The following is a 14349-nucleotide window of genomic DNA, read 5'->3' as shown; positions in this document are numbered from 1 at the left end:
TGCAGTAGGCACGATTGTTGCATACACATTTAAATGCTACAGCTACTGCCATTCACGTGTTTTAAGTTCACAGTGACTTTTCACAGAATATTTCATATAACGAAGTGAACATTAAAGTACCTGGAGAACAGGACCATCTTTTAAATTTGTTATTCCCAAAATACGTTAAATCCGCCATCCACTTCTTTAAAGTGTATCATGAACAGGCTTAGGCCCGTTTGTTCTGTTTGGTAACAGAGACAGCGTACGCAATCTCAACCGTTTGTTCCATCGCAACCTTCTTTTAAAGGCATCTTGTCAAGGGCACGTTCATTTCTTTTAAGTAAGTGCACGGAAGACGACAAGTCTGGGCTGGCCGATTATTCTCTAGCTTTCTGCTATGATAGGTTAGGAAAGGTTGGAGTTGCTGTCCAGATGTCATTGACGCACGTAGACCTCGAGGGTCCATTGTTATATCACTAATGGAGTAATGAACTTAAACAAACCATTTTGTACTTTTAAAGAAGTTAGAGAGACATTTTGTATCAATCGTTGCAAGTTTACTGGTATAATCGAAGAAAGGATTACCGAGAAAGTTATTCCTTCTAATGGAGAGTGCTGGACATGTACATAGAAGGTGTTGAACAGTTTCCTCTTCCTCCTCGTCCATCCAGCTTCTACAGAAGTCATTTTTGTAAGCCCCTAGCCTCAGAGCATGTCTTCCTACGAGGCAGTGTCCCGTTATTACTCCAATTGTAGAGCTTATACTTTGTCTACTCAGTGATATCAAGCCTTATGACCGTTTTAAGTCAATACTTGGCCATATTTGCTTGGTTGCTAGGCAGGTGGTACTTTGTGACCATCTAGCATTTGTTGTTTCTAGAGCATATTGCTTGAGAAGATATTTCCATGTAGCAAGTGGTGTTCCTATGTTATGTTTTTGTCTAACATGAGGCAGAAGTGTTCCGTTTTTGGCGAGCTCATCGGCTTTACAATTTCCCGGAATGTCTTTGTGGGCCGGCACCCAAATTAGGTGAATGTTAAACTGTTCCGTCATCTCACTTAGAGATGATCGACAATCGTGGACTGTTTGAGAGTTTGTGGAGACAGACGCGAGAGATTTAAGAGCGGCTTGGCTGTCTGAGAAGATTCGTATATCCTTACAAGATATAACGTTTTCTTTGAGCCAAAAATGCGACATAACAATAAGGTTTTATCTTTGAACCGTCAGTATAGAAGTGGTGTACCGCATCGTCTTCCAGGGGTCCCTCTTCTTCCCAGGAGGATCTTGAAGGGATGGACACATGGAATCTTTTACCAAATACCATTTTTGGGGTGGTATAGTCTAAGCGATCTGGGATAGATCTGAAATTGTCTAGAATAGTTGTATGTCCAGTATTATTACTGGTCCATTGAGAGGTGGCTCTAAGCCTTACACATGAGTTGGCAGCCACCTTTTTAGAGAAGATGTCGAGTGGTGTTAGGTTTAAAAGCACTTCCAGTGCTGCGGTTGGTGTTGAGCGAAGTGCTCCTGCGATGCACATACCTGCTGACCGCAGGACTTTGATGAGCTTATTTAGATTTACCAACTTGTCCAGTGCGGTCCACCATACGACAGCTCCATTAATGAGTATCGGTCTGATTACCGATGTGTATAGCCAGTGGATTTTTTTTTGGGGAGAAACCCCATTTTGATCTTATCTTGGGTGGACTAATCTGAGGAATTTTTATCTCCTCGAAGAGAGTATTAATTCTGTTTTGTGTGGGTTGACGTCCAATCCACATTGCTTAGCCCATTTAGTTAGCCTGTTTAGGGCATTTTGTAGGAGTTCCGAGAGAACTTAGGGGTGCTTCCCAGATACGGATATCTCAGTCGTCAGCATAGGCAATCACCTTGAAACCCTCTGCTTCCAATGCTGTAAGTAGGTCGTTTACTACCATGTTCCATAACAGAGGCGAAAGGACTCCACTTTGGGGAGTGCCTCGATTCACCGATCTGGTGGTAGTAAAACTTCTCATGTTAGAAATTATTGTCCTGCTTTTGAGCATGAGACTTATAAGATCTATGAGTGACTTCTCTTATTTCAGCTTATCCATTGCTTTTGTGATCGCCTGGTAACTGACGTTGTTGAAAGCTCCTTCAATATCTAGGAACGCTACCAGGTTATATTCTTTGTATTCGAGGAAATGTTCAATAATACGTACCAGCGAGTGAAGTGCTGATTCTACTGATTTTCCCTTAAAGTAAGCATGTTGAGCTGTGGAAATGAGACATGGTTTTAAATTATGTCTAATGTAAATTTCAATCAATCTTTCCAAGGTTTTAAGAAGGAAGGATGATAGGCTGATTGGTCGTAGATCTTTAGGGTTAACGTGTGAGGGTTTCCCTGCTTTAGGAATGAAGACTACTTTTTCCATTCTCCAGGCTTTGGGAATATATCTCAACCTTACACAGCTTGTCAGAATGATTTCCAATGGTGGAATGATGATGCTGCTTACCTTATTATCTTAGAAAATAACGATTACGAGAAGCAAATAAAGTTTATTACAAACTGTATTTTGAAATCCTTAAACCCAAGTTTTCTTTGGGAAGAACCCTGGACACAATCTAGTATAAAAAAAGCATCAAACTTCAACGTTTCGGATTGCATCTCATTTCTTAAATGACATCGACCTATGTGCTTGAATCGTTTCAAAAGTTCTTGCTAAACGTTGGTCTTTTATTGTGTCTTTAAAAAGAAAAGTTAGAGTATTAAAATATTGCAACTCTGAGGTGGCCAATTGACGTAAGTGAATAAGCTGATAACAAGATTTGATTATGTCATGGATTTTTTTGTGCATTCTTCATGAATCAGAGTTCACCGAATAAATATCCTTCATTTATGACAAAAAAGTCGGTTCACAAGTCTTTTTAACGCCCAACTTAATCTTCGAGGAACCACCACTTTATAATCGGCTTAAAACTGCCGCTCTATTATGGATGCTATGGATGCATTCAAACATATTTTAAAGATCCAGATGTTTCTAACGGCAGCCGCCGAGATGATTACTCCAAAGAAATTGGTCCATTTTTACACATGCTTTATTATCGTCTCAAACAGTAACTTTTTGTGGAAGCATTGATAACTCTTGCAATGCTTCTTTCTGTCCTTCACTATTCAGAAATATTCTTCGTTTCTGAGCTCAGTTTCCGATAAGAAAGTGGATTTTCGGCAAAATTGTTCAATAGCTTATTCACCAAAAGTTCAGCGTTGTGGTAAGTCGTTCGGCTTCAACTCTTCCACAAGCTTAGTTTTGAATGTCTTTGCACCTAAATCGTTCCGCAGCGACCTAATTCATGTAAACGGTGCCGAATCTATAATTCACGGTCATCGCTAAAAGTTCATACTTAACGTAAGCGTATTGATGGTTTAATGTCAAATAAAATTGTAAATTGACCATAAAATGAAAGAACACGCGTTTTGATAATAAATATCAATAATTTGCAATGAGTTGTTCGTTTGCAAGACGATTCATTGTTAAACTATAGACCAAACGGATGTTGTTTGACAGAAATACAAAACACGACACGAACGTGAGCTGTCAAAATCAAAGTTCCCAAAAAGAGAGTAGCAAAACCCATTGCAATTAATGGATCAATATTTCTTTCGAACAATTAAAATCAGCTTACCACATTGTACATTTACAGTCTATAAACACTCCTTTATTTTTCTGTTGAAATAAGGAAGGTCAATAAAAACAACACCTTTACAATAATAGCAGCTTGACCCTTAATAATTCCTGCTAATTTCGTTCTATTAATCTTACTGATGAGACCTCATTATTAGCTTAAGGCTTAGAGAAAAAAAACTGTTTTCTTAAATCCAATAACAAAATGTCAATCAAGTCACAATACATCACACAAAATCACATCGAATTGATCTCTTTCAAAATCCTTTCATCAAACATCTCAATCCTTTTCTGATGGACCTTTAACTCTATACTCAAATACGAATGCATAATATTTTATTAACGCCCAAGGACAATACAAAAATAAAAACAACCTTCAATTCAATAAATGTGCACGAGTACTGGTATTTGGTGAAATTTTTCGAAAAACCAATTTTCTCGGATAATTGAATTGACCATCACTGCGCGACCATCAGAAATCACATGGTGCTGGAAACGCTGCGGTCGATCAATGCCATCACCAATTAGCCATCAGTGCTATATGTATTCTATAAGGGCTGTGGCTTTTCCTTTTCACAGCATCCGAGCTCCGAGTTCTAGGACCAGAAGCCCCGAAGACATAATATAACACAAACAGTCCACATTGATGATATATCGCGCATAATGAAAATAAAGGAAAAATACGAACAGAATAACAAGAAACACACAAACAACATCAACGGAAAATCCAATAAAATTCCAAATCTAAACTGTTAATAATAAAAATCCTTTTTGTCGTCCTTCGTCGTCGTCGATACAAATATGCTCGTAGCTCGTTCGTATCTAAAATAAAAGGTACAAAAGGATGTTTGGCAAACAAAATCTTTTCACCCTCGGTTGACAGTGGAAAATATTGTCACAGTCACAACAGAACCGAAAATTGTTGTTGTCAAGGGGGCCTCAATACTAGAGAAAGATTGAAGATGCGAAAGGACCTTCGCCTGATGTAGTCGTGGTGGTTTCTATGGAATCGCCTAAAATGGATTCAGCAGTTTAGCTCTCAATTGGAAATCATTTACTTACTTGCGCTTGGCCGATTTTTGTTTTGTTCTTAGGGAGCAACGAGTAACGAAATCGTTTATCAAAGGTCGAAGGCGCGCCCCTCATCACCATTGCTATGGTCTGGATTTGGATTTGGACGGGATGAAAATCCGTTGGAATTTTATAAATATTTATCCGCCTGCGAAAAGGACATATTCTTATTTGCTTATGAGCGTGTGTCCTTTTTTTGTGCTGTTGTTTTGTTGTAAACAGAATGAGCTAAGGAGCAAAGGACTAAACCGAATTTTCTGAAATGATGAAATCCGAACTGAATTCAACTGAACTGAAATGTGAAATCCAAATAAGCTATGCGAGACTGATGGGATACACGTGCGCTAGAAAAACATAACCAAGGTGAAGTCCTTCGTTTTATAGAGAGTGACATGTGATAGCAAGTCACTTTATTTAAACATACCTACTGAGTGACTATAAGCGGGGCTATAATAAACTCCACAAACGAGACTGGATTTATTAAATTTTGATTTGTACTTGATTTAGCAATTTTCCCAATTAAGTTTGGATATTTTTATTAAACGACAAAGTAAATATTGAGCACACTTTGTGATGTGCCACCTTCGGGGTGTTGATGGTTTGATTTATTGTTCTTGTTTGTTGAAGTCGAGTTTGATGGCGGAGAAGTGGGAATTCTTTGTTACAGTTAGTATATAGAATTATTTATATTAGAAATGTTGTTTAAGGAAGCCAAGATGGTAACTTTTAATAGTTCTTGATATGGTGATAGAAAATTCAGATTATTATTTAAAATAAGAGTTGATGGGGTTCAAAACTTGGTTAGTTAGTTTCCATGAAACAAAAACGATTTGTTTTTCAATTTGTCAATTGATTTTTTACAAGCATTAGAAATCTTGTATTGAAGTATTTAATAAGTCTTCTTAAGCAAATGACATCTACAGAAGTAACAATTGTGTAATCGATATGCATAAAAGCTTGACGCTGTCTACGAGTAGTAGATAGATAGTGAACCTTTTTGCATAGAAGTCTTACAAAAATATTTTTGTGATTTCCTTAATATTAAGACATATTTTTCACTCATTTATAAAAGATTTCTAGATTTATAAATGTTCTCAAAAATTTTGGAAATTGGATTATTTTCTTAAGTCTAACATATGGAGTTCCATCGTAGACTCCATAAAAAAATATCTCTACTTACGGGTGGGTGAGCCTATGACATCTGCTACGTGACTATGTATTCGAACATTATGAACATTTTTTTTTTAAGTGACTTTTGTGAAAACCTTTTAAAAAGTTCTTACCTTTATACATTAAAAATTTGATTACAATACAAATACGAGAACAGCAGTGTCTTAACCAATTTTAAGAAATAAGGTGTCAAAAATAAAGGATTTAATTAAACTATGCGAATTGTATTTTCATTTGTAATTTGTTGAAAAAGTTAACATTTTATTAAATGAATTGTTGACAAGGTTTAAAAAATTACCTGGGTTATAAGAAACCTGCGGTAAAAAAGTATAAGGATTAGAAAATAAAATGGATTCAAAAATAACCTTGGTTAAACAAATTACAATAGAAAAAAAAACCTAGTTTTTAAAACAATCTGCGTTATGAAATAACCAAAGTTAACAAATAGAATGGGTTGAAGATTAAAAAATTATCTGATTTACAAATTACTTTGGGTTAAAAAATAACAAAAGTGAAGACAAAAAGGGTTTCAGTTTGGGCTACAAATAGTCATGATCATAAAATAACCAATGTTAACCTGATTGCAAAATAACATTTGTCCCTGAATAACGCAATAATTTGGGGTAATAAAGTAGCCAAGGCTACAAAGTAAACTGGGTTAAAAAGTATCCAGGAGTATACACGAATAAACAGGGCTATAAAATTATCAGTGAGAATAAAACAAATTTTAAGCATAGCCAGAAAGGCTTGCAAAGCACATACAGTTTTTGTTAATTGGTACAAAATATGAGTACGTAACGGTAATAATCGTTGTAATGACCCTCTATTTGTGACTTCTACATTCGCAAAGACATGATTAACCACCTTTCTCATTATCCATGATTGGCACTTGCACCAGGCTGGGTAAATGGTATTTTCCATCAGCTAGGAAAGAGACTTGTAGAGTAGGAAAGATGAAAAAGCCTACGCAATAGTTTTTCCAGCGTTGAAGAACAAATTTTCAAAGCAATAGAGGGAAAATTAGTCGGGCCAGCGGTTTCGTGTATGTCAAGTTCCTTTAGTTTTCTTGCAACTGCACGTGTGCGAAAGAAGATTCGTCCCATAAAACCGTTTACGCTCTCAAGAACAGGAGGACTCATGGGAATCTCTGGAAGCATCGAACAAACAGCAAAAAAGTGCTGCAAGCAAATAGGGTTCATCAATCGAACTAACATAGGAAGTGTTGTCGTACTGACGTACTGTTTTGTACGTTTTTACCAAATGAACAGAAACCTTTGGGACATTGTAGTATTTTTTGTCGTAATTTCTGATCATTCCAAAATTTAGTGCGTCGATATGACCGTTACAGGTGTTTCTCGCTTGTTTAAACCATGAGTTCTCTTCAGGTTTGATAAATTTTACTCTATTCGGGATACAATTTTTTATTCCACAAAAGATTAAATTTGTAACCATACCTGCGCTGGAATCCAAGTCACTATTGAGGAAACATAGTGACCAGTTAAAATTCCTGAAGATTTCATTGAGAGCGTCCCAGTTACTTATTTACTTAAGTGACGTTACAGCCCTGTGTGAAAAAGGGCCTCATCCAACAAACTTCTCCATTTAACTCGATCCCTTTGTAGATGTCTCCAGTTTCGCGCTCCAAGTTGCATGAGGTCACTTTCACTCGCTCGCCACCGTGGTCTTCATCTACTGCGCTGTCCTGTGGATCATTAAGTCGACACTTTAGTCCCTCTAGAGAGAGCTTTGCTAATCAATTGTTTTCTTAGCCCAAAGAATCAGCGATAAGCAAGAATTATTTTTCGTTTGATCTTAGTTGGTATTGTTTTCTGTGTTTATAGCGAAGCCTAGATAGACGAAGTCCTTCACTACCTGAGAGTTACGTCTGTCGATGGAGACGTTTTAACCGAGACGTATGTGTTGTAAATCCTTTCTGGACGGCAGCATGTACTTTGTTTTGCCCACATCAACCGTTAAACCCATTTTTGGCGACTCTGTCCAATACTCACGAAAGCCCCATTGACATCACGCTGAGTTCTTTCGATTATGTCAATCTCATCAGCGTATGATAGATCTTACAGATTTTTTGAAAAATAGTGCCTCTAGTGTTGACTTGTGACCTCTGCACTATACTTTCAAGCACGAAGTTAAAAATATTACATGACAGCGCATCACCTTGTCTAAAACCTTTTTTGACACCGAAAGGTTCTGTTAAGTTGTTTCCAACCATTATGGAGCAGCGTGAATTCTCCATGGTCATCTTGCACAAACGGACGAGTTTGGCACGGATGCCAAAACTATACAGTTCGTCCCTGCAAACGCTGTCATATGCGGCCTTGAAATCGATGAAAAGATGGTGGGTATCGATTTGGTGTTCTTGGGTTTTTTTCAGGATCTGTCGTAATGTGAATATTTGATCGACTGTGGACTTTCTTGGTCTTAAACCACACAGATAACGACCTATCAGGTTGTTGACGATGGGATTTAGACATTCACAATTACGGCAGAGAAGATTTTTTGAGCGATGTTAAGTAGACTGATTCCTCTATAGATGGTGTAGTTTAGAGGGTCTCCTTTTTTCAGTGTCGGGCAAACAATACTGATGTTCTATTATCTGGCAAGCTTTCTTCCGACCATAACTCACAGATAAGTTGTTGCATGCCCCTAACCAACATATCTCCAGCTGCCTTAAATAGCTCGCTATTCAAGCAATCCGCTCCAGCAGCTTTATTAGACTTCAGCTTAGATATGGCAATCTTTACTTCGTCTAAGTCGCGAGCAGGGGATTGTTGGCTTTCGTCGTCTAAATTGAATGGATCATCCTGCCTGACAGCGGAATTCAGTTCGTCATCACCGTTATACAGTCTGCAGAAGTGGTCCTTCCATATCATCAGCATTGATTGCGGTTCCACTATGTTGTTTCCACTTTCGTCTTTGCAGCCTTCGGTTCTAGGTTTATGTACCTGTGAATTTCGTTTCTCCTGTTAATAAAACTCTTGAGCTTCATTCCTGCTATTAAACCTCTCAACATCTTCGACCGCACTCTTCTCATGCGCTCTCTTTTTCCTACTGAGAAGTCTGTGTTCCTCTCGACTCTTCTGCTCATAGAGCTCATGAGCAGCTCTCGTCCTTTTATGCAGCGCATCAAACCAGGGTTCCTTGCGGTGGTAGCTTGAAACCCAGCACGTCTAAGGTGATTTCTCTGATTGCATCTTTGCAGTTCTGCCACTGGTTTTCGATACATTGTGTTGGCGGCAAAGAATTTCAAGAGACGTTACTTGTAACTCGGTCGGAGAAGGATTTGACGATCTCTTTTTTTACATTCTCCCGGTATCTCCCTGTTTTCCCTTGGATCTGAAAACCCGAAGTGGTTTTTTTGACATGAGACATTTGCAGCTACGATACAATGGTCTGATGTGCCTATAGAGGAGGTAATACACTGATTATGTATGTATTGAGGTTAGACGTAAGAAACAATTCTAGAATGATGGCGGATTGACCTGCAACGTCAGGATTTCGAGTTGGCTCTTCAACAAGTTGAGTTAATTGATTTTTCTCAGCAAAGGCTTCAACGTACCTTCCTTCGGGTGTTATCTGGCCAGAAAAGCGAAGCCAAAAAGAATTGAAATACATTGAAATCTATATGTTATCTATATGTCTCACATACGTCCAAAGCTTGAGTATTACTCCCGTTTTCGGGCTGGTGCTCCTGGGACTTTCTCAAGTATTTTGGTCAATAATGAACACAGTGCGTTTAATACTGACCAAAATAATTTCCTTTCTTATTTGAAGGTTTCATCATGCATAATAAATATCTTAGATCCGAAAATGTAAATATAATTTTATACAAAAATATTCTCACTGAAAAAAATTCAATATCGTATAAAAAACATGCTTAATGTGATAGTTTCAGGAGCTCAATTCTCAACCAACAGGCTTTCACCAGTTGCTTTTTAAATATTCGAGGCGTAAAATAAAGTTTATTCAAAGTCAAGAAAAAAATAAAATGTATCTGCTAAAACAAAAAGACTGTCACCCGATGTTTTGATGGATGCTTTTTGAATGTGGAACATGGCAGCAGAGCTCTTATCCAATTATTCACATATTTTTAAAACGGCGAAAAACATATAGTATCAAGCAATTAATCTAACATTTTTACGAAGAGATTTAGAAATATGTATTTCTCTATTGATTTGTAAAATGTAAACAAAAATAAATTAAATAACTCGACTGAAAATCACGGCTCCCTCAATGTTTGACCTCCTCCAATTTTCAAAGAAAACAAAAATATAGACCAAAATCATAGAGAAAACTAAAATCTAAAAGTAAACAATCACCTAATTGAACAAATAATCAAAAGAAAACCCAATTGTTAAACAACTACAAAAATCACTCAAACATCGAAAACCAACAACAACAACAAAAACATCGAATATCTACATTGATTAAAATAGATTAGAAGGTAGAGAGGTACCTCTTTTTAAAAAATAACTTAAAAAATTGCCAAAAACAGAAATTTCCTCCCCAACGAATGAAAAACATAAAAAAAAACTCACAAAATTCCTAAAATTGTATTTGTATGAGTCTTACCTACAGAAAATTCAGAATCCCACAATAAACTTAAAACTCAAGCATAATGCGACTCTCCACACACAAACACTCGGGCTTTTTGAAAAACAAAATTAAAAAACAAATTCATAGAATTTTCCAAATCTCTTACCATATACGGTACGTTTACTCGGCGCAGGCTAACTTCCACCGCCACCACCAGCACCGCCGCCTGCCGTCACAGACCGTCTTCGATATGATTCAAAGCCCCATCACCATCATCATGGATCTATTTTTATCCGGGCCACAATACCACCACTCGACGAAGACGACGTCGACATCTGTGAAATCTTGTATCTGAACTTCTTGTGGGGCTATCCGGAATATAAAAACTGATGTTCGCCTGCCGAGATACGCTCAGTCAGTTCGATCCATTGGAAACGGTTTGTAATATACCGAAGCGCGATCTTTTCAGTATTCTTTTGTGTTTTAAAACTAAATAAATAAAAACTAATTCAAAATGTGTGACGATGATGTTGCTGCTTTGGTCGTTGATAACGGTGCGTTTTTAAAAACAAAAAATTACATTTTTCTAAAATTTGAAAGAGTGACATTTTGATTGGAAGAAATGATTGAAAGATAATTTTTAGTGTTTTTTCTTAGTTTCACTAAAATTCAAGGGATATGAAGAAATCAGTTCTCAAGTGAAAAAAGGAGTTCTAGAATTTTCATATAAATTTTATAAAATATTTTCAAAAAACCTACAAAATTTCTGGTCTTAAAACATGGACAACCAACATTTTAACGTATTCAAACAGAGTATTAACTATATTTAAATCCTTGGAGGATAGTGCTTAATTTTACAGGACTGAGAACATAAGTCTTGAAATGTTTTCATATTCAGACCACTTATTTCAAAATATCACAAATAAAATAATTATTTTGGAAAACCAAAACAAATTCTTTTGCGAAAAAAGTTAAATTTTTAAAAATGTAAAATCCCACACTTTCACAGTAGAAAAACCAGTAAAAAAACTTTCACAGCAAAACTTCCTGTGTAAAAAATCCCTCCAAAAAAACACACCCTGACGTAATTTCTAACAACAAAATACTTATTTCCGTTTTGTTTTTTATTTCGATTACAGGATCCGGTATGTGCAAAGCTGGCTTTGCCGGTGATGATGCACCACGTGCCGTCTTCCCATCTATCGTAGGTAGACCCCGTCATCAAGGTGTCATGGTCGGTATGGGTCAAAAGGACTCTTATGTCGGTGATGAGGCCCAAAGCAAGAGAGGTATCCTCACCCTCAAGTACCCCATTGAACACGGTATCATCACCAACTGGGATGATATGGAAAAGATCTGGCATCACACTTTCTACAATGAATTGCGTGTTGCCCCAGAAGAGCACCCAGTATTGTTGACCGAAGCCCCATTGAACCCAAAGGCTAACCGTGAGAAGATGACCCAAATCATGTTTGAAACCTTCAACTCGCCAGCCATGTACGTCGCCATCCAAGCTGTGCTCTCCTTGTACGCCTCCGGTCGTACCACCGGTATTGTGCTCGACTCTGGAGATGGTGTCTCCCACACCGTGCCAATCTATGAAGGTTATGCCTTGCCCCATGCCATCCTCCGTTTGGACTTGGCTGGTCGTGACTTGACCGACTACCTCATGAAGATCCTCACCGAACGTGGTTACTCATTCACCACCACCGCTGAGCGTGAAATCGTTCGTGACATCAAGGAGAAATTGTGCTATGTCGCTTTGGACTTCGAACAAGAAATGGCCACAGCCGCCGCCTCCACCTCCCTCGAGAAGTCCTATGAACTTCCCGACGGTCAAGTGATCACCATCGGTAACGAACGTTTCCGTTGCCCAGAAGCCCTCTTCCAACCCTCATTCTTGGGTATGGAATCCTGCGGTATCCACGAAACCGTCTACAACTCCATCATGAAGTGCGATGTCGACATCAGGAAGGACTTGTACGCCAACACCGTTATGTCCGGTGGTACCACCATGTACCCAGGTATTGCTGATCGTATGCAAAAGGAAATCACCGCCTTGGCCCCATCCACCATCAAGATCAAGATCATTGCTCCCCCAGAGAGGAAATACTCCGTATGGATCGGTGGATCCATCCTTGCTTCCCTCTCCACCTTCCAACAGATGTGGATCTCCAAGGAAGAATACGATGAATCCGGCCCTGGAATCGTCCACCGTAAATGCTTCTAAGATCCCAAACCAACCTTGTTCGACCTTATTGTCATCTACTACAAGAAATGCTACCCATCAAGAGCTCAACCAAATCAATGTAAACCCCAAAAACCAGATCAATCAGATCCTGATGCCAACCAGGAGTGCACATATTATTTTTATTTTGTCCTGCCGACTGATATCCTATGACTTTTCTGTTAATATTTGTTTATAATTTTTGTTTTTATATAATTTCTTTTTTTGTATAAATATGGAATTAGTTTTAATGCACAATTATTATTGTTAGGAAATTTATTGATGCCAAATGTAAAATAATTTTTATTTCTATATTTCGTCCTTTTTAATACAAAAAAAAGGATGCGATTCTTTATTTTATTTTGTAAGCTAGTCAACGAATTTATTATTATTATTATTAAAAAATAATGTATACAATTTAATAATCTGATTTTTATTTATACCTTGATTGAAAATTATTTTGACATGGTACTTGCATGCGAGCTGTCTCTGTCACTTTTTTGACATTAATCGTAATCTTTTGGCGGCTGTCATAATAAATAATTCATAAGTGATGATGAATATTAAATAATCACATTTCTTCGATGCATTTAATTTTTCATAGAATGCTTTTTGAAGGCGCTCTAAAGATGTTAGAATTAATGATTTTTTGGTCTTGCAAGGGATGCTGCGGTATTTTTGCTAATTAATTTAACGAGACGATAAATGTTTTTAGAGAAAGGTGTGGGGAAGTCGCAATGCGAAGGGAGGGGAATATTATTGGCATATGGCCAATGAGCAAGGTACATATTGCTCGGAAAATGGTTTATCGTCGTGGAGATAGATTGTGGTGCTGAAAAAGTATTTCTTTAAAGTCGTCTGAGTGCAAAAGCTGAATATTTCAAATTCGTTTGATACTTTGGTTTTTTGCATAAATGTGGGTTGTAGGGTGGGGTGAGATGTGGTGGGGTGGTGAAGGGTTTTCTAAGTTCTTATGGGAGGAATTTTAGAATGAACATTAACACGAGTGTTGAATGGCGTTTGGGATTAGAGGAGCACAACATATGGAAAATCTCAAATTTTCAAAGTACTTATAGTTACCGACAGCAATTTTTTGAAATTAAAGTTCTGGCAGACAGACTGAGAAAAATACTCTCAAACATGTTCTATTTTGGTTTAATCATTAACGTCTTAATAGCGATTTAAGAAAAATATTATTTTTAGTTTGTAAAGTGACTTAATTAATACGAAGGAGTTTTAAGTACTTATCATTTTGTCATTCCATTGCTAAATTAATTATTTTTATAAATCAATAATTATGAATGTTAATGAAAGGCAAATATGTTGTTGGGCATTATTTAAATACGAAAAAGAAAAGACGTTCTTGTAAAAAAGACTTTTTAAACTATGGATGTTTAAAAAATAAACAAGTTACATTAAGAATTTAAAATAAATTTAAAGGCTTTTTACGGTTTTTATTTGTTTCATTTTATTTTAATTTTTTAGATTTATGTTTTTTCCATTCGAGTTAAGGCTCATGTTACTCAATTCATTTGAAAATTTCATTTGGACATTGTAGTTAACGCAATGTTTTGATAGTTGAGACAAACAATCATGGATTGGACTCACAAAAAAACAATATTGACAATAAATAATATACCTTTTACATTAACCGTTAATTTGTGTTTAACATTATTCCT

At 37.0% G+C, this 14349-nt stretch overlaps 1 protein-coding gene across 1 annotated transcript; it reads left to right on the top strand.

Moving 5' to 3' along the window:
• The first annotated feature begins 10836 nt into the window (after positions 1–10836).
• LOC129949306 (actin, muscle) lies at positions 10837–12921 on the top strand. Its single transcript, XM_056060690.1, has 2 exons — positions 10837–10997; positions 11583–12921. Exons 1-2 carry the CDS (start codon positions 10958–10960, stop codon positions 12671–12673), a joined length of 1131 nt encoding a protein of 376 aa, XP_055916665.1. The 5' UTR covers positions 10837–10957; the 3' UTR covers positions 12674–12921.
• Positions 12922–14349: the final 1428 nt, after the last annotated feature.

The sequence above is a fragment of the Eupeodes corollae genome, chromosome 3 (assembly GCF_945859685.1).
Source record: "Eupeodes corollae chromosome 3, idEupCoro1.1, whole genome shotgun sequence".
Classification (NCBI taxonomy): domain Eukaryota; kingdom Metazoa; phylum Arthropoda; class Insecta; order Diptera; family Syrphidae; genus Eupeodes; species Eupeodes corollae.
The sequence above is the reverse complement of the archived record's forward strand: the minus strand, read 5'-3'. Positions and strand labels throughout refer to the sequence as shown.

What these genes read in the sequence shown, in the direction of transcription:
- LOC129949306 (XM_056060690.1), top strand. Translation starts at nt 10,958, where the DNA reads ATGTGTGACGATGATGTTGCTGCTTTGGTCGTTGATAACG. An exon ending in TGCTTTGGTCGTTGATAACG is followed by an intron (nt 10,998 to 11,582) that starts GTGCGTTTTTAA and finishes TTTCGATTACAG; the next exon opens with GATCCGGTATGTGCAAAGCT.